Source organism: Oncorhynchus tshawytscha, linkage group LG13, assembly GCF_018296145.1.
Source record: "Oncorhynchus tshawytscha isolate Ot180627B linkage group LG13, Otsh_v2.0, whole genome shotgun sequence".
In the NCBI taxonomy this organism is placed as follows: domain Eukaryota; kingdom Metazoa; phylum Chordata; class Actinopteri; order Salmoniformes; family Salmonidae; genus Oncorhynchus; species Oncorhynchus tshawytscha.
In genome coordinates, this window is record NC_056441.1 from 16,002,171 (window position 1) to 16,022,812 (window position 20,642).

A 20,642-nucleotide genomic window follows, 5' to 3' on the forward strand; every position below is an offset into this window, starting at 1 on the left:
TTAGAAAGATGTTACCTTCAACAGTCTTGATTTTTCCAGTTCCATGGGAACATCATTTATCACAGCATAGCTTGTGGTTTTATTTCCGAGAGTTCTAACCACAAAATGTCTAAGACTGGTTTCTGTTCCTGTCCCTCTGTGTTTGAAAAGCCGGTACCTTACACATCACTAGGGCTAGGAGTGTTTCCTGCTGACCATGTGACCTGACCAAGGAAAACTCTGGGCTCTTCGCTACAACTCATCAACTCTCCTTACTTCTCTTTTCCTGCTTTGGTGAGACGAGAGTGTGTGTGTGAGAGAGAGAGAGAGAGACAAAGAGAGAGAGGGCAAGAGAGACAAAGAGAGAGAGGGCGAGAGAGAGAACAAGAGAGATGAAGAGAGAGTAAAAGATGAGACATCAGGAAAAGAAGAGAAAGATTGCTTCTGTCCGTCACTGTAAACAAAGCCATATCTTCAACCAGATTACGTTTCATCTTATTCCCCCCCTTGGCTGCCATCCAGGTGGGGTTGAGACAGGGGAAGGGAAATGGAAGGGTTCTCCCTTCAACAGAGTAGTTTAAAGCCAGGTTGCATCCCAAATGGAATCCTACTCTCTACATGGTACACTACCAGACCAGAGCCCTATATGAGTTCCCTTTGGGCCCTGGTCAAAAGTAGTACACAATATATAGGAATAGGTTGCCAATTGGGACGCTGCCAGGAGAAGTGCTTTAGACAGGCTTCATTTAACTGCTGGGGTTAATCTTACCACTCATACACAGTTTGCACAGATACCTCCCTATACAGGTATCTCTGCTGTCCTCAAAGGCTTTGCTTCATTCTCCCCTCCCCACCAGGGCCGCCATGCCAGACTGCCTGCTGAAAAGCTGCAGATACTATCGCCAGGGCCCTGGTTCACATTCACAGACAGGCTCGTCCTTGTGCCTGCTGAGGCTGGAGAGGCTGGGATTATGTGAGTCATGTGAATCTTCTAAGATTCTACTGTGATTCATGTGAATCTACTTTATCCATAATCTATTGTGCCTTGTTTCTTCTTTTTCTGAAGTATGGTCAGGCCAAGAGTTGAGGTGACAGACCTGTGTGAATGCATGACAATGTATACCTACAGTTGAAGTCGGAAGTTTACATACACTTAGGTTGGAGTCATTAAAACTTGTTTTTCAACCACTCCACAAATTTCTTGTGAACAAACTATAGTTTTGGCAAGTCGGTTAGGACACATTTGTTCATGACGCAAGTCATTTTTCCAACAATTGTTTACAGACAGATTATTTCACTTATAATTCACTGTATCACAATTCCAGTGGGTCAGAAGTTGACCCACTGGACTAAGTTGACTGTGCCTTTAAAGAGCTTGGGAAATTCCAGAAAATTATATCATGGCTTTAGAAGCTGATATAGGCTAATTGATAGGATAATTGACATAATTTGAGTCAACTGGAGGTGTACCTGTGGATGTATTTCAAGGCCTACCTTCAAACTCAGTGCCTCTTTGCTTGACATCATGGGAAATCGGCCAAGACCTCAGAAGAAAATTGTGCACCTCCACAAGTCTGGTTCATCCTTGGGAGAAATTTCCAAACACCTGAAGGTACCACGTTCATCTGTACAAACAATAGTATACAAGTATAAACACCATGGGACCACGCAGCCGTCATACCGCTCAGGAAGGAGACGCGTTCTGTCTCCTAGAGATGAACGTACTTCGGTGCGAAAAGTGCAAATCAATCCCAGAACAACAGCAAAGGACCTTGTGAAGATGCTGGAGGAATCAGGTACAAAAAGTCTCTATATCCACAGTAAAACAAGTCCTATATTGACAATACCTGAAAGGCCGCTCAGCAAGGAACAAGCCCCTGCTCCAAAACAGCCATAAAAAAGCCATCGTTATGTTATGTAATAACCATTGTTATGTTCGGGGGAAAAAGGGGGAGCCTTGCAAGCCGATGAACACCATCCCAACCGTGAAGCACGGGGGTGGCAGCATCATGTTGTGGGGGTGCTTTGCTGCAGGAGGGACTGGTGCACTTCACAAAATAGATGGCTTCATGAGGATGGAAAATTAGGTGGATATATTGAAGCAACATCTCAAGACATCAGACAGGAAGTTAAAGCTTGGTCGAAAATGGGTCTTCCAAATGGACAATGACCCCAAGCATACTTCCAAAGTTGTGGCAAAATGGCTTAAGGACAACAAAGTCAAGGTATTGGAGTGGCCATCACAAAGCCCTGACCTCAATCCCATAGAAAATGTGTGGGCAGAACTGAAAAAGTATGTGCGATCAAGGAGGCCTACAAACCTGACTCAGTTACACCAGCTCTGTCAGGAGGAATGGGACCAAATTCACCCAACTTATTGTGGGAAGCTTGTGGAAGGCTACCCAAAACATTTGACTCTCCCTGCCTCCCTCTTGCCTCCTTCAACTAGGTTGCTGTGGTCAGAGAGACGTCATAAATTCCTGAGAAGACCCTGCCACATGACCACACAGTAGAGAGAGAGTAGATTTTCATGGAGAACAAAGGAAATCCTTCCACCTCACAGAACTTGAGGTACGAACAAATTTCATGTTCCAGAGAAAGTATAAAAGATCGGTGAAGAATCCAGCTACGAACTGGTCCATTTGTCACAACTTGGGGAAGCTCATGAGAGACGGTGTGGCCACATTACCATAACGCTGTTTATATAATAGCCTCAGATATGAGGTTTACATCTAATTGTTGTATAAGATGAATGAGTGAGTATGATACTGTTTACACAATTTTACAATGTCATTTTGGACAGTTTAATGAAGGAAAACTCAAAAAGGAAATTGGATTTGAACTAAATCAGAGGACCGCCCCTGAGCCAAGTTAGGGTCAGACATCCTGGGACAGCCTTTTCTGCCATTCCGAATAAAAATCCCACTTGGATTTTCGATCAGCAGACCGAGCTTACCTCAATTACGAGATGACTAAAGGTTGCAGACCATGTTTTTCTCCATTAGGAGAACAAAGGTTGTAGACCATTGCTGAATCTTTTAACCATACCACGTGGTTAAACTCTTAGACTATCGATACCGACAGAATAAGAACAAGTCTTTGATATTAATTACTAGTGTGCAGCTAGGATTTCGGTATCATTGAACGCGAAGAACGACAACCGCCGAAACATCCATTCTATAACGAATGTCACTCTGAACAAACCCCTCTAACCACAACTGAGAGAGAACGGGGGAGAGACGGACAATTCTACAAAATAAATGAACTTTTCACCAGCGATCAAGATGACACACTGAGCGTAAATATGTATATTGATTGCAATTGTTCCCGAATGAGTGAGCGTTCATGTGCAAAGGATTAGCATTTCAATTGTTAGAATTATCACTCTGTAGTGACTTCTTAGTCGACCCCCACTTCCCCTTTCTGTCGAACAAGTCGCCATGCCGGTTTAGCCCACTAGAGCACATTCCCCTATCATTTCATGTAACCACATTTACCTTGTTTGTTTGTTTGTTTATGCATTTCTGTGAATTACTTAGTTAGTAATAAATAAATTATTTAAGACAATTGATGTGTGGATGACTCATAGTGAAGACTGGGTTTGTGCAGATAACCAACCATTTACGATGTTTGGAATGAGACTAACGTGAGGTAAAGTAAATAATTCATTAATTCGAAGACTAATTGAACAGATAAAATATCTGAAAAGTTATTTTAGGAAATTATAACTTTGTAATCTGAATATTTTTTCTTGGTGCCCCGACTTCCTAGTTAATTAGTTAATCAGTTGATCACATAATAACTAATTACAGAAAATCTTTGATTAAAAACTATAAGTCTTCAGTTAATGATAGTAAAGACACGACAGTGTATATAGTATGACTGATTGTTAGTATGTTTCTTAAATTTTTTTATTTAACCTTTATTTAACTAGGCAAGTCAGTTAAGAACAAATTCTTATTTTACAGTGACGGCCTGCTGCGGCCAGACCCCGGGCCAATTGTGCGCCGCCCTATGGGACTCCCGATCATGGCCAGTTGTGATACAGCCTGGGATCAAATCAGGGTATGTAGTGACTCCTCTAGCACTGAGATGCTGTGCCTTAGACAATCTCCTTAGACCGTGTCTATCTGAATGCCTGTGTGTATGAGCACTGGAGTACATACAAGTATGTGTTTATATGAGTGAATAGGTTTGTCTTGATAAAGCCATTCAGTCAGTCAGCCATTCAGTCAGTCAGCCAGTCAGTCAGTCAGTCAGCCCCTCCAGCAGCAGAGCGGAGGTAGGTAGCAGGAAGAGGCAGAGAGAGAGAGAGAGGCTGGGGGGGAGGGTAATTAGCCTGACAAAGGGTGCTCTGTGCCTGGGCACAGCCCTGAGGAGCCAGCCCGTCTGGAGCTCGCTAGTCCTCCCTCCCGGCCCTCTTCCTCTCTCTGAATGCACATTGTCTCAGAAACAGGACAGGAGACACAGACACAGGGGAGGACTAGAGGAGGCACCACCACTGTCATACCGGATTCAGCATTCTTATAGACATAATGGAGCAGACATACTATAGACGCAAACATATTCACATTTGTGCGCACACACACACACACACACACACACACACAGAGACACAGACAAAGACAAGTGGAGGCACCAGGTTCAGCATTCTCTCTCTCACACACACACACACACACACACACACACACACACACACACACACACACACACACACACACACACACACACACACACACACACACACACACACACACACACTGATTGACAAACACAGACGACTGTCATGGGAAGAACCTGGGAAGGAATTGAACTGAAACTTTGCCACAGAAAGAGAAAGGGGTAGAATCTGTAAGCTCTGGATAAAGGACCTGGAGCTTTTTAAAATGTTTTTAAAGCTTTCATTTAAATGAAAACCAAAAAAGTGTTAAAACCCACAGTTTTAACAAGTGACAAAAGCCTAAATCAGAACTCTTTAAAAAGCTTTGTGCATCAAAGACACTGATCATCGGAGCCCTTTTAAAAAGCAACCTCTCTATAAAGAGAATGACCCACGGTAGTTCTAAAATAACACCTGCTATCCACAAAACGTCTCAGAGTAGAAAAAGTGATAAGAATAGAGACATTAAACTCCTACTCTTATTGGTAAAAATAAAAGCTATGCATCCAAGCCTCTTTAGCCATAAGAGTCCCATCTAGTCGACATATTTAGGAGACCTCGTGAGCTGTCCTAACCAGTTAAGAGTTACCAGCAGGTGCCTTGATCATAGAAAAAGGCAGTCAGTCAGCGGTTCCTGCAGCACATGCAATTGCTTTAGAGTTTAATTTTTTTTTAAATATTTCTACATGATTAATCCATAAATAATCTAGATATAACCTACATGAAACAGTATCTTTGCTTGTTACAATTATTTCACAAGGCCTATTTCACATGATATGCCTCAATATTTATAGACACTAGGCTAATAAATAAACATGTTTTTATTTTGATTATTTAATAACCGACATGTTATTTCAAGTTCTCTTGGAGCGCAATATCACGTTGTTAAAAAAGAGGGATAAATTGGACCTGTCTATAAATTGGGCAATTGAAGGCATTTAGGGCTTATATTAACTTTGATTGTGTTCAATGATAATAATAGACCTTTTACACGTTGTATGCAACATTATCGGCAAGTGAAATGATGCCTACTGTGCAAAAGCCATTTAGAGTTCCTAAACGGGAGAGATGAGAGCGTTGATATAACAGTAATATTGTCAGCTTCCACTTTTAACAACCACCAGAATCTGTAAAAAAAAAAAAAAATTAAAGGTTATGTATACCAACATATTAGGCAATAATTAAGAAAAGTGATTCTGTCAGGCAAAAATGATATCAAACATTTTATCATTGTAACATTTTATCTATCAGTAACATTCACCATGGTTGTCTGAAATGTGCTATTGTCACACCCTGATCTGTTTCACCTGTCTTTGTGATTGTCTCCACCCCCCTCCAGGTGTCACCCATCTTCCCCATTATCCCCTGTGTACTTACACCTGTGTTCTCTGTTTGTCTGTTGCCAGTTCATCTTGTTTTGTCAAGCTTACCAGCGTTTGTCCTGTCAGCTCCTGGTTTTTCCAAGCCTCTTTTTTCTCGCTCTCCTGGTTTTGACCCTCACCTGTCCCGTCTCTGTACCCGCCTGCCTGACCACTCTGCCTGACCCTGAGCCTGCCTGTACCTTTTCCCCTGTTGCTGTAATAAACATTGTTACTTCGACAGGGCCTGCATCTGGGTCTTACCTTGATACCTGATAGATTTATTACAAGACGCTGTGGAGAGGACTGGGGACAGCGCTGTGTAGAGGACTGGGGAAAACGCTGCATAGAGGACTGGGGGAAACGCTGCATAGAGGACTGGGGAAAACGCTGCGTGGAGGACTGGGGAAAATGCTGTGTAGAGGACTGGGGACAACGCTGTGTAGAGGACTGGGGAAAACGCTGCATAGAGGACTGGGGGAAACGCTGCATAGAGGACTGGGGAAAAAGGACTGGGGCGCTGCATAGAGGACTGGGGAAAACGCTGCGCAGAGGACTGGGGAAAACGCTGCGTAGAGGACTGGGGACAGCGCTGTGTAGAGGACTGGGGAAAACGCTGCATAGAGGACTGGGGAAAATGCTGCATAGAGGACTGGGGAAAACGCTGCATAGAGGACTGGGGATAACGCTGCATAGAGGACTGGGGAAAACGCTGTGTAGAGGACTGGGGACAACGCTGTGGAGAGGACTGGGGAAAACGCTGCATAGAGGACTGGGGAAAACGCTGCATAGAGGACTGGGGAAAACGCTGTGTAGAGGACTGGGGAAAACACTGCATAGAGGACTGGGGAAAACGTTGCGTAGAGGACTGGGGAAAACGCTGCGTAAAGGACTGGGGATAACACTGTGCAGAGGACTGGGGACAACGCTGTGTAGGGGACTGGGGATAACGCTGAGGAGAGGACTGGGGATAACGCTGTGGAGAGGACTGGGGATAACGCTGTGGAGAGGACTGGGGATAACGCTGTGGAGAGGACTGGGGATAACGCTGTGTAGAGGACTGGGGATAACGCTGAGGAGAGGACTGGGGACAACGCTGAGGAGAGGACTGGGGATAACGCTGCGGAGAGGACTGGGGAGAACACTAAGTAGAGGACTGGTGAGAACGCTAAGTAGAGGACTGGGGAGAACGCTAAGTAGAGGACTGGGGATAACGCTAAGTAGAGGACTGGGGAGAACGTTAAGTAGAGGACTGGGGAGAACGTTAAGTAGAGGACTGGGGAGAACGCTGAGGAGAGGACTGGGGATAACGCTAAGTAGAGGACTGGGGAGAACGCTGAGGAGAGGACTGGGGAAAACGCTGCATAGAGGAATGGGGACAATGCTGAGGAGAGGACTGGGGACAACGCTGTGGAGAGGACTGGGGACAACGCTGTGGAGAGGACTGGGGACACCGCTGTGGAGAGGACTGGGGACACCGCTGTGTAGAGGACTGGGGACAACGCTGTGAGAGGACTGGGGACAATGCTGTGGAGAGGACTGGGGACAATGCTGTGGAGAGGACTGGAGACAACGCTGAGGAGAGGACTGGGGACAACGCTGCGGAGAGGACTGGGGACAACGCTGTGTAGAGGACTGGGGACAACGCTGAGGAGAGGACTGGTGAGAACGCTGAGGAGAGGACTGGGGAAAACGCTGCATAGAGGACTGGGGACAATGCTGAGGAGAGGACTGGGGAGGAACGCTGTGGAGAGGACTGGGGACAACGCTGTGGAGAGGACTGGGGACAATGCTGTGTAGAGGACTGGGGACAACACTGTGGAGAGGACTGGGGACAACGCTGTGGAGAGGACTGGGGACAACGCTGCGGAGAGGACTGGGGATAACGCTGCGGAGAGGACTGGGGACAATGCTGTGGAGAGGACTGGGGACAATGCTGTGTAGAGGACTGGGGACAACACTAAGTAGAGGACTGGGGACAACGCTGTGTAGAGGACTGGGGACAACGCTGTGTAGAGAGACTGGGGAGAACGCTGTGGAGAGGACTGGGGACAACGCTGTGGAGAAGACTGGGGACAACGCTGTGTAGAGGACTGGGGACAACGCTGTGTAGAGGACTGGGAACAACGCTGAGGAGAGGACAACGCTGAGGAGAGGACTGGGGATAACGCTGCATAGAGGACTGGGGATAACGCTGCATTAGAGGACTGGGGAAAACGCTGTGGAGAGGACTGGGGAAAACGCTGTGGAGAGGACTGGGGACAATGCTGTGGAGAGGACTGGAGACAACGCTGAGGAGAGGACTTGGGACAACGCTGCGGAGAGGACTGGGGACAACGCTGTGTAGAGGACTGGGGACAACGCTGACGCTGAGAGGACTGGTGAGAACGCTGAGGAGAGGACTGGGGAAAACGCTGCATAGAGGACTGGGGACAATGCTGAGGAGAGGACTGGGGAGAACGCTGTGGAGAGGACTGGGGACAACGCTGTGGAGAGGACTGGGGAAAGCTGTGTAGAGGACTGGGGACAACGCTGTGTAGAGGACTGGGGACAACACTGTGGAGAGGACTGGGGACAACGCTGTGGAGAGGACTGGGGACTGGAGGACAACGCTGAGGAGAGGACTGGGGATAACGCTGCGGAGAGGACTGGGGATAACGCTGGGGACAACGCGGAGAGGACTGGAGAGGGGGACAATGCTGTGTAGAGGACTGGGGACAACACTAAGTAGAGGACTGGGGACAACGCTGTGTAGAGGACTGGGGACAACGCTGTGTAGAGGACTGGGGAGAACGCTGTGGAGAGGACTGGGGACAACGCTGTGGAGAAGACTGGGGACAACGCTGTGTAGAGGACTGGGGACAACGCTGTGTAGAGGACTGGGAACAACGCTGAGGAGAGGACAACGCTGAGGAGAGGACTGGGGATAACGCTGAGGAGAGGACTGCGGAGAACGCTAAGTAGAGGACTGGGGAAAACGCTGCATAGAGGACTGGGGATAACGCTGCATTAGAGGACTGGGGAAAACGCTGTGTAGAGGACTGGGGACAACGCTGTGTAGAGGACTGGGGAAAACGCTGCATAGAGGACTGGGGAAAACGCTGCATAGAGGACTGGGGAAAACGCTGCGTGGAGGACTGGGAAAACGCTGTGTAGAGGACTGGGGACAGCGCTGTGTAGAGGACTGGGGAAAACGCTGCATAGAGGACTGGGGGAAACGCTGCATAGAGGACTGGGGAAAACGCTGCGTAGAGGACTGGGGAAACGCTGCGCAGAGGACTGGGGAAAACGTAGAGGACTGGGGAAAACGCTGCATAGAGGCGACTAGAGGACTGGGGACAGCGCTGTGTAGAGGACTGGGGAAAACGCTGCATAGAGGACTGGGGAAAATGCTGCATAGAGGACTGGGGGGGAAAACGCTGCGTAAAGGACTGGGGATAACACTGTGCAGAGGACTGGGGACAACGCTGTGTAGGGGACTGGGGATAACGCTGAGGAGAGGACTGGGGATAACGCTGTGGAGAGGACTGGGGATAACGCTGTGGAGAGGACTGGGGATAACGCTGTGGAGAGGACTGGGGATAACGCTGTGTAGAGGACTGGGGATAACGCTGAGGAGAGGACTGGGGACAACGCTGAGGAGAGGACTGGGGATAACGCTGCGGAGAGGACTGGGGAGAACGCTAAGTAGAGGACTGGGGATAACGCTAAGTAGAGGACTGGGGAGAACGTTAAGTAGAGGACTGGGGAGAACGTTAAGTAGAGGACTGGGGAGAACGCTGAGGAGAGGACTGGGGATAACGCTAAGTAGAGGACTGGGGAGAACGCTGAGGAGAGGACTGGGGAAAACGCTGCATAGAGGAATGGGGACAATGCTGAGGAGAGGACTGGGGACAACGCTGTGGAGAGGACTGGGGACACCGCTGTGTAGAGGACTGGGGACAACGCTGTGGAGAGGACTGGGGACAATGCTGTGGAGAGGACTGGGGACAATGCTGTGAGAGGAGGACTGAGGGAGGACAACGCTGAGGAGAGGACTGGGGACAACGCTGCGGAGAGGACTGGGGACAACGCTGTGAGAGGACTGGGGACAACGCTGAGGAGAGGACTGGTGAGAACGCTGAGGAGAGGACTGGGGAAAACGCTGCATAGAGGACTGGGGACAATGCTGAGGAGAGGACTGGGGAGAACGCTGTGGAGAGGACTGGGGACAACGCTGTGGAGAGGACTGGGGAAAATGCTGTGTAGAGGACTGGGGACAACACTGTGGAGAGGACTGGGGACAACGCTGTGGAGAGGACTGGGGACAACGCTGAGGAGAGGACTGGGGATAACGCTGCGGAGAGGACTGGGGATAACGCTGCGGAGAGGACTGGGGACAATGCTGTGTAGAGGACTGGGGACAACACTAAGTAGAGGACTGGGGACAACGCTGTGTAGAGGACTGGGGACAACGCTGTGTAGAGGACTGGGGAGAACGCTGTGGAGAGGACTGGGGACAACGCTGTGGAGAAGACTGGGGACAACGCTGTGTAGAGGACTGGGGACAACGCTGTGTAGAGGACTGGGAACAACGCTGAGGAGAGGGCAACGCTGAGGAGAGGACTGGGGATAACGCTGAGGAGAGGACTGCGGAGAACGCTAAGTAGAGGACTGGGGAAAACGCTGCATAGAGGACTGGGGATAACGCTGCATTAGAGGACTGGGGAAAACGCTGTGTAGAGGACTGGGGACAACGCTGTGTAGAGGACTGGGGAAAACGCTGCATAGAGGACTGGGGAAAACGCTGCATAGAGGACTGGGGAAAACGCTGCGTGGAGGACTGGGTAAAACGCTGTGTAGAGGACTGGGGACAGCGCTGTGTAGAGGACTGGGGAAAACGCTGCATAGAGGACTGGGGGAAACGCTGCATAGAGGACTGGGGAAAACGCTGCGTAGAGGACTGGGGAAAACGCTGCGCAGAGGACTGGGGAAAACGCTGCGTAGAGGACTGGGGACAACGCTGTGTAGAGGACTGGGGACAACGCTGAGGAGAGGACTGGTGAGAACGCTGAGGAGAGGACTGGGGAAAACGCTGCATAGAGGACTGGGGACAATGCTGAGGAGAGGACTGGGGAGAACGCTGTGGAGAGGACTGGGGACAACGCTGTGGAGAGGACTGGGGACAATGCTGTGTAGAGGACTGGGGACAACGCTGTGGAGAGGACTGGGGACAACGCTGTGGAGAGGACTGGGGACAACGCTGAGGAGAGGACTGGGGATAACACTGCGGAGAGGATTGGGGACAATGCTGTGTAGAGGACTGGGGATAACACTGCGGAGAGGACTGGGGACAACGCTGTGTAGAGGACTGGGGACAACGCTGAGGAGAGGACTGGGGACAACGCTGTGGAGAGGACTGGGGACAACGCTGTGTAGAGGATAGGGGACAACACTGTGAGGAGGACTGGGGACAACGCTGAGGAGAGGACAACGCTGAGGAGAGGACTGGGGATAACGTTGAGGAGAGGACTGTGGAGAACGCTAAGTAGAGGACTGGGGATAACGCTGCGTAGAGGACGGGGATAACGCTGCATAGAGGACTGGGGATAACGTTGTGGACAGGACTGGGGACAACGCTGTGTAGAGGACTGGGGACAACGCTGAGGAGAGGACAACGCTGAGGAGAGGACTGCGGAGAACGCTAAGTAGAGGACTGGGGATAACGCTGCGTAGAGGACTGGGGATAACGCTGCATAGAGGACTGGGGATAACGTTGTGGACAGGACTGGGGACAACGCTGAGGAGAGGACTGAGGATAACGCTAAGTAGAGGACTGGGAGAACGCTAAGTAGAGGACTGGGGAGAATGCTAAGTAGAGGACTGGGGATAAAGCTAAGTAGAGGACTGGGAAGAACGCTAAGTAGAGGACTGGGGAGAACGCTAAGTAGAGGACTGGGGATAACGCTGCGTAGAGGACTGGGGATAACGCTGCATAGAGGACTGGGGATAACGTTGTGGACAGGACTGGGGACAACGCTGAGGAGAGGACTGAAGATAACGCCAAGTAGAGGACTGGGGAGAACGCTAAGTAGAGGACTGGGGAGAACGCTAAGTAGAGGACTGAGGAGAACGCTAAGTAGAGGACTGGGGAGAACGCTAAGTAGAGGACTGGGGAGAATGCTAAGTAGAGGACTGGGGAGAATGCTAAGTAGAGGACTGGGGAGAATGCTAAGTAGAGGACTGGGGAGAACGCTAAGTAGAGGACTGGGGATAACACTAAGTAGAGGACTGGGGAGAACGCTAAGTAGAGGACTGGGGAGAACGCTAAGTAGAGGACTGGGGAGAACGCTAAGTAAAGGACTGGGGAGAACGCTAAGTAGAGGACTGGGGAGAACGCTAAGTAGAGGACTGGACGACGCTGTGTAGTGCTAGTGAAGTGCTAAGAGAGGCAGAAACCAAAAGTATCAGAATAGACATGTAGACTGTAGAAAATTGCTAAAATTAGTGTTTGAGTACAGCTGTGACCTAATAGTCCTTGTCTTTTAATACAGTACTTACAGTGCCTTGCAAAAGTATTCGGCCCCCTTGAACTTTGCGACCTTTTGCCACATTTCAGGCTTCAAACATAAAGATATAAAACTGTATTTTTTTGTGAAGAATCAACAACAAGTGGGACACAATCATGAAGTGGAACGACATTTATTGGATATTTCAAACTTTTTTAACAAATCAAAAACTGAAAAATTGGGCGTGCAAAATTATTCAGCCCCTTTACTTTCAGTGCAGCAAACTCTCTCCAGAAGTACAGTGAGGATCTCTGAATGATCCAATGTTGACCTAAATGACTAATGATGATAAATACAATCCACCTGTGTGTAATCAATTCTCCGTATAAATGCACCTGCACTGTGATAGTCTCAGAGGTCCGTTAAAAGCGCAGAGAGCATCATGAAGAACAAGGAACACACCAGGCAGGTCCGAGATACTGTTGTGAAGAAGTTTAAAGCCGGATTTGGTACAGAGATTTCCCAAGCTTTAAACATCCCAAGGAGCACTGTGCAAGCGATAATATTGAAATGGAAGGAGTATCAGACCACTGCAAATCTACTAAGACCTGGCCGTCCCTCTAAACTTTCAGCTCATACAAGGAGAAGACTGATCAGAGATGCAGCCAAGAGGCCCATGATCACTCTGGATGAACTGCAGAGATCTACAGCTGAGGTGGGAGACTCTGTCCATAGGACAACAATCAGTCGTATATTGCACAAATCTGGCCTTTATGGAAGAGTGGCAAGAAGAAAGCCATTTCTTAAAGATATCCATAAAAAGTGTTGTTTAAAGTTTGCCACAAGCCACCTGGGAGACACACCAAACATGTGGAAGAAGGTGCTCTGGTCAGATGAAACCAAAATTGAACTTTTTGGCAACAATGCAAAACGTTATGTTTGGCGTAAAAGCAACACAGCCCATCACCCTGAACACACCATCCCCACTGTCAAACACGGTGGTGGCAGCATCATGGTTTGGGCCTGCTTTTCTTCAGCAGGGACAGGGAAGATGGTTAAAATTGATGTGAAGATGGATGGAGCCAAATACAGGACCATTCTGGAAGAAAACCTGATGGAGTCTGCAAAAGACCTGAGACTGGGACGGAGATTTGTCTTCCAACAAGACAATGATCCAAAACATAAAGCAAAATCTACAATGGAATGGTTCAAAAATAAATATATCCAGGTGTTAGAATGGCCAAGTCAAAGTCCAGACCTGAATCCAATCGAGAATCTGTGGAAAGAACTGAAAACTGCTGTTCACAAATGCTCTCCATCCAACCTCACTGAGCTCGAGCTGTTTTGCAAGGAGGAATGGGAAAAAATGTCAGTCTTTCGATGTGCAAAACTGATAGAGACATACCCCAAGCGACTTACAGCTGTAATCGCAGCAAAAGGTGGCGCTACAAAGTATTAACTTAAGGGGGCTGAATAATTTTGCACGCCCAATTTTTCAGTTTTTGATTTGTTAAAAAAGTTTGAAATATCCAATAAATGTCGTTCCACTTCATGATTGTGTCCCACTTGTTGTTGATTCTTCACAAAAAAATACAGTTTTATATCTTTATGTTTGAAGCCTGAAATGTGGCAAAAGGTTGCAAAGTTCAAGGGGGCCGAATACTTTCGCAAGGCACTGTAGTGTAGTAGTGTACAGGAGGACCTGCCTTGTAGAGACCAAAGAAACCCAGGTCCTTGATGACAGATATGGCGCTGACGCGGGGGCCGGTGGTGATCTCTCCAGCCACCTGCAGGCGGATCTTCACAATCTCCAGAGGGTTGGTGAAAATCACCTGGGATCCACCCGCCTGGACACACACACAAACACACACACACGGAAACACACACAAAGTGGGGATTAACGGAATAGTGATTCGTGAAACCTGGATTAGCAGCAGCACAAGGGGAATCTTTTTGTAAAACAGCTGTAAGAGAATGGGCTATATATAAGTGACCACTGGAGCTACAGTATGTAACAGAGGGTAACCATCAGTGTACACCGATGGTGCCCTGATAGGGATATCGCAGGTCTGACTAATGTCATACACACACAGGACAGTTCACATAGGCTACACTGGCTGTGATAGGTGTTTACTGTAGACTGGCTCCCAGGTCTGTCAGTAATGGGTGTTTACTGTAGATTGGCTCCCAGGTCTGTCAGTAATGGGTGTTTACTGTAGACTGGCTCCCAGGTCTGTCAGTAATGGGTGTTTTACTGGCTCCCAGGTCTGTCAGTAATGGGTGTTTACTGTAGACTGGCTCCCAGGTCTGTCAGTAATGGGTGTTTACTGTAGACTGGCTCCCAGGTCTGTCAGTAATGGGTGTTTACTGTAGACTGGCTCCCAGGTCTGTCAGTAATGGGTGTTTACTGTAGACTGGCTCCCAGGTCTGTCAGTAATGGGTGTTTACTGTAGACTGGCTCCCAGGTCTGTCAGTAATGGGTGTTTACTGTAGACTGGCTCCCAGGTCTGTCAGTAATGGGTGTGTAGACTGGCTAGGTCTGTCAGTAATGGGTGTTTACTGTAGACTGGCTCCCAGGTCTGTCAGTAATGGGTGTTTACTGTAGGTCTGTCTGGCTCCCAGGTCTGTCAGTAATGGGTGTTTACTGTAGACTGGCTCCCAGGTCTGTCAGTAATGGTGTTTACTGTAGACTGGCTAGGTCTGTCAGTAAGTTTACTGTAGACTGGCTCCCAGGTCTGTCAGTAATGGGTAGTTTACTGTAGACTGGCTCCCAGGTCTGTCAGTAATGGAGTGTTTACTGTTTAGACTGGCTCCCAGGTCTGTCAGTAATGGTGTTTGTTTACTGTCAGTAATGGCTCCACTGGGTCTGTCAGTAATGGGTGTTTACTGTAGACTGGCTCCCAGGTCTGTCAGTAATGGGTGTTTACTGTAGACTAGCTCCTAGGTCTGTCAGTAATGGGAGTTTACTGTAGACTAGCTCCTAGGTCTGTCAGTAATGGGTGTTTACTGTAGACTGGCTCCCAGGTCTGTCAGTAATGGGTGTTTACTGTAGACTGGCTCCCAGGTCTGTCAGTAATGGGTGTTTACTGTAGACTGGCTCCCAGGTCTGTCTGTTTCACTGGCTCCAGGGTCTGTCAGTAAAGGGTGTTTACTGTAGACTGGCTCCCAGGTCTGTCAGTAATGGGTGTTTACTAGACTGGCTCCCAGGTCTGTCAGTAATGGTTGTTTACTGTAGACTGGCTCTAGGTCTGTCAGTAATGGGTGTTTACTGTAGACTGGCTCCTAGGTCTGTCAGTAATGGGAGTTTACCAGCTCCTAGGTCTGTCAGTAATGGGAGTTTACTGTAGACAGCCCTGTCTGTCAGTAATGGGGTTTACTGTAGACTAGCTCCTAGGTCTGTCAGTAATGGGAGTTTACTGTAGACTAGCTCCTAGGTCTGTCAGTAATGGGAGTTTACTGTAGACTAGCTCCTAGGTCTGTCAGTAATGGGAGTTTACTGTAGACTGGCTCCCAGGTCTGTCAGTAATGGGTGTTCACTGTAGACTGGCTCCCAGGTCTGTCAGTAATGGGTGTTTACTGTAGACAGGCTCCCAGTGTGTCTGTAGTCTCTGAACCATCCGTCTTCAGTTGCACCCTGCCTGAGGGGTTCTGTCTCCACAACCCTCCTACTGTATACCTGGTACCGGAGATAAAAACCCCCAGCCACAGGCCCAGACAGGTTCTTCTCAGAGAGCTTCAAGGTCGGCACAGCTTTCATGCACAGCTACGGTATCTGGAGCTGGGGGTGCGGTGTGGCAGTGGCTGTTGTCTTTTCCATGTTTGTGCTGCTACCATGTTGTGCTGTTGTCATGTTGTGTTGCTACCATGTTGTGCTATTCTTATGTTGTGCTGCTACCATGTTGTGCTGTTGTCATGTTGTGCTGCTACCATGTTGTGCTATTGTTAGGTTGTGCTGCTACCATGTTGTGCTATTGTTATGTTGTGTTGCTACCATGTTGTGCTGTTGTCATGTTGTGCTATTGTTATGTTGTTCTGCTACCATGTTGTGCTGCTACCATGTTGTGCTATTGTTATGTTGTGCTGCTACCATGTTGTGCTGTTGTCATGTTGTTCTGCTACCATGTTGTGCTATTGTCATGTTGTGCTGCTACCATGTTGTGCTGTTGTCATGTTGTGCTGCTACCATGTTGTGCTGTTGTCATGTTGTGTTGATACCATGTTGTGCTGTTACCATGTTGTGCTGTTTTCATGTTGTGTTGATACCATGTTGTGCTGTTACCATGTTGTGCTGTTGTCATGTTGTGTTGATACCATGTTGTGCTGTTGTCATGTTTTGTTGATACCATGTTGTGCTGTTGTCATGTTGTGCTGTTGTCATGTTGTGATGCAACCATTTTGTGTTGTTGTCATGTTGTATTGCTGCCATGTTGTTGATACCATGTTGTGTCTTAGGTCTCTCTTTATATACTGTGATGGTGTGTGTCTCTCTTGTTGTGTTTTGTCTACATTCATTTTATTTGTTAATCCTAGCCTCCGGCCCAGCAGGAGGCCTTTTGCATCTTGCATCATTCTAAATAGGAATTTGTTCTTAATTGACTTGCCTGGTTAAATAAAGGTTACATTTTTTTATTTTTAAATAAGCAGCTAAAGTAACTAACTTTGTCTCGGCACGAAGAGGGAGAGCCGGGACATAGTTAGCCGGGAAGGCAGCAACCATTCAGGAACAGTCTCTCTCTCTCACACTAGTTGCCCCTGGATACCATGGCTGAAAAGTGGCAGAGTGCAATTAGATAGAAATCTGTTTCCATGGAGTCCTTCCCTGCCATTAAATAGGGCATGTACTGTTTGTTGTACTTTTCTCTCCCCCCTCCTTTGCTGTGAATTATTAATGTGTAATTGCGTGTGTCCCCTCTATCTTACGGGAAGGCTATCAAATGAGTACCCCAATCTGAATGTGCAACCTTGTGCGTTTTTTAACAGCCGCCCCCAAATTCGTAAGTAAATGTTCCCATATTTTGAGGGAGAGATCATAATCGCCTCATTGAAGGGAGTAGTACATTAAATAGTGGCGCAGAACTGACCAACATTTCCCTTCCAGAACTAAAAGAGAGGCATTGAATAGTAGGGGCCGATTCTTCATTCTAACGACTCACAGGTACAAATGTATCACTATTTATTTCTGTGGAAAATGATATTTCATAGTTGATTACAGCGACCCTCTAATAGCAATGCATTTATTACCGGGCCGTTGGACACAGAGATGATTAACTGAAAATAGGGCCTCTTGAGCAGCCAACGCTCTCGCTCACATCAATTGGACACTAATTGGGAGATTTCTGAATGTTAAAGAGAGCAACAACAGGTTAGAGAAACCACCGCACAATTAGGTCTGACAGACAGAACAACAGACACGTCTGTCAGGGGGGGAGAGAGAAAGAGGGAGAGAGATGGAGAGAGACAGAGGGCGACAGAGAGCAAGAGAGAAACAGACAGACAGAGAGAGAGAGACAGAGAAAGAAACAGAAAAAGAGAGAGGGAGAGAGACAGAAAGAGGGAGAGATTTGATTACAGAGTGAGACAGTCGGTGGCGCGCTGATAATTCCCAGGTAATTACAAGGCAAGGTGATCCCCTGAGGGGGTTTGAGAGTCAGAACCTCAGACACGCTCCAGCACTACATCCACAGTATGTGTGGGTGTGTTTCTATGTGTGTGTGTGTGTGTGTGTGTGTGTGTGTGTGTGTGTGTGTGTGTGTGTGTGTGTGTGTGTGTGTGTGTGTGTGTGTGTTTCTGTGTGTGTGTGTTTCTGTGTGTGTGTTTCTGTGTGTTTGTGTTTCTGTGTGTGTTTCTGTGTGTTTGTGTGTGTGCACACATCAGCCAGATCGCTCAACATTGACTTTGAAATTGGACATCTGTCCATGTCCTGGGAAATCGGAAAATGCCTTCAAAACCAGCCACTAGGGCCAACAGTGAGGACTATTACCATCAAGTTTTGGGTTTTGCTACAGCATTGTGGACAAGGGTGGCGGATGGGCGGAATCCCGTGACTCCAGGACCAAAGGTCACATGTTCAATCCCAGTGGTAGACACTCATTGTTTTAACTCTATCCCAAATCTTAACCTAACCATTCAGAATGAATGCCTAAACTTAATGTTTAACTCTATCCCAAACCTTAACCCTTATCTTAACCATTCAGAGTGAACACCTAAACTTAATGTTAAACTCTATCCCAAACCTTAACCCTTATCTTAACCATTCAGAATGAATGCCTAAACTTAATGTTTAACTCTATCCCAAACCTTAACCCTTAACTTTGACATTTGGAGAAATGTGGCTAAACGTCAGAATCTAAAGTAAAATTGGTAACTTGTTACACACACTCACACACACACACACACACACACACATAAACACACATCCTCGGGGTAACAGCTATGAAAAAGTTTACTTTTCAATGGCAAACAATAGTTTAGCACTAGTTAGCAAGCATTAGCCAACCTCAATTAATAACCACTCACACTTTCATGGGTGCCAGAATTCTTAACTGAGGATTACACAAGCGTGCATGCATTTACGAGTCTGTGTGTGTTTATGTTGATGTGCTCATGTGCATGTTAAACGTTGTGATAAATGTTTTATAACTCTCAACGGAGCTGAATAACAAACCTTTACAAAGGCTTAAAAATCAAACCATGCAAATTGAAGTGATTTACACTGAATAATTGCCAAAGTGAAAACTAACAAAGCAACACTGTACTCTCTCTCTCTGACTCTCTCTCTCTCTCTCTCTGACTCTCTCTCTCTCTCTCGCTCTCTTTCCCCCCATATTGGCCCAGTGTGTATTTTGAGTAACCAAGCCCCCAAATGAGGGCCAGCGACCGCCTGATAGGCATCCAGCCAGCCAGCAGCGTCTCAGTAAACGGAGCATGCCATTCTTACCAAATAATCATTAAGACCTGGCAACCCTCACTGAGCTTAATTCTGAGGCTATTATGAGGGGAGGAAAGAGCGGGGGAGAGAAGAAGGAAGAGAGGGGTGAGCAGAGGGGAGATGAGTGGGGAAAGAGGAGAAGAGGAAAGGAGAAGAGAAGAGGAAAGGAGAAGACGTTGAGATGAGTGGAGGAAAGGAGAGAGAAGAGGAAAGGAGAAGACGTTGAGATGAGTGGAGGAAAGGAGAGAGAAGAGGAAAGGAGAAGAGAAGAGGAAAGGAGAAGACGTTGAGATGAGTGGAGGAAAGGAGAGAGAAGAGGAAAGGAGAAGAGAAGAGGAAAGGAGAAGACGTTGAGATGAGTGGAGGAAAGGAGAGAGAGAGAGGAAAGGAGAAGAGAAGAGGAAAGAGAAGACGTTGAGATGAGTGGAGGAAAGGAGAGAGAAGAGGAAAGGAGAAGACGTTGAGATGAGTGGAGGAAAAGAGAAGAGAAAAGAGAGAGAAGAGGAAAAGGAGAGAGAAGAGGAAAGGAGAAGAGAAGAGGAAAGGAGAAGACGTTGAGATGAGTGGGGGAAAGGAGAGAGAAGAGGAAAGGAGAAGACGTTGAGAGAGTGGAGGAAAAGGAGAGAGAAGAGGAAAGGAGAAGAGAAGAGGAAAGGAGAAGACGTTGAGATGAGTGGAGGAAAGGAGAGAGAAGAGGAAAGGAGAAGATGTTGAGATGAGTGGGTGAAAGGAGAGGAGTGGGGAAAGGAGAGAGAAGAGGAAAGGAGAAGACGTTGAGATGAGTGGAGGAAAGGAGAGAGAAGAGGAAAGGGAAAGGAGAAGAGAAGGAAAGGAGAAGACGTTGAGATGAGTGGGGAAAGGAGAGAGAAGAGGAAAGGAGAGGAAAGGAAAGGAGAAGATGTTGAGATGAGTGAAGAGGAAAGGAGAAGACGTTGAGATGAGTGGAGGAAAGGAGAGAGAAGAGGAAAGGAGAAGAGAAGAGGAAAGGAGAAGACGTTGAGATGAGTGGAGGAAAGGAGAGAGAAGAGGAAAGGAGAAGAGAAGAGGAAAGGAGAAGACGTTGAGATGAGTGGAGGAAAGGAGAGAGAAGAGGAAAGGAGAAGAGAAGAGGAAAGGAGAAGACGTTGAGATGAGTGGAGGAAAGGAGAGAGAAGAGGAAAGGAGAAGATGTTGAGATGAGTGGGTGAAAGGAGAGGAGTGGGGGAAAGGAGAGAGAAGAGGAAAGGAGA

The 20,642-nt window shown here is 47.7% G+C and overlaps 1 protein-coding gene across 1 annotated transcript in view; it reads right to left on the reverse strand.

Moving 5' to 3' along the window:
* LOC112237667 (calcium-binding mitochondrial carrier protein Aralar2) overlaps positions 1 to 20,642 on the reverse strand; it is a 91,793-nt gene that overhangs the window by 14,422 nt on the left and 56,729 nt on the right. The window contains exon 14 of the mRNA XM_042295238.1: positions 14,192 to 14,332. Within this exon, the coding sequence (XP_042151172.1) occupies positions 14,192 to 14,332 (141 nt within the window). The remainder of the gene's footprint in view (positions 1 to 14,191; positions 14,333 to 20,642) is intronic.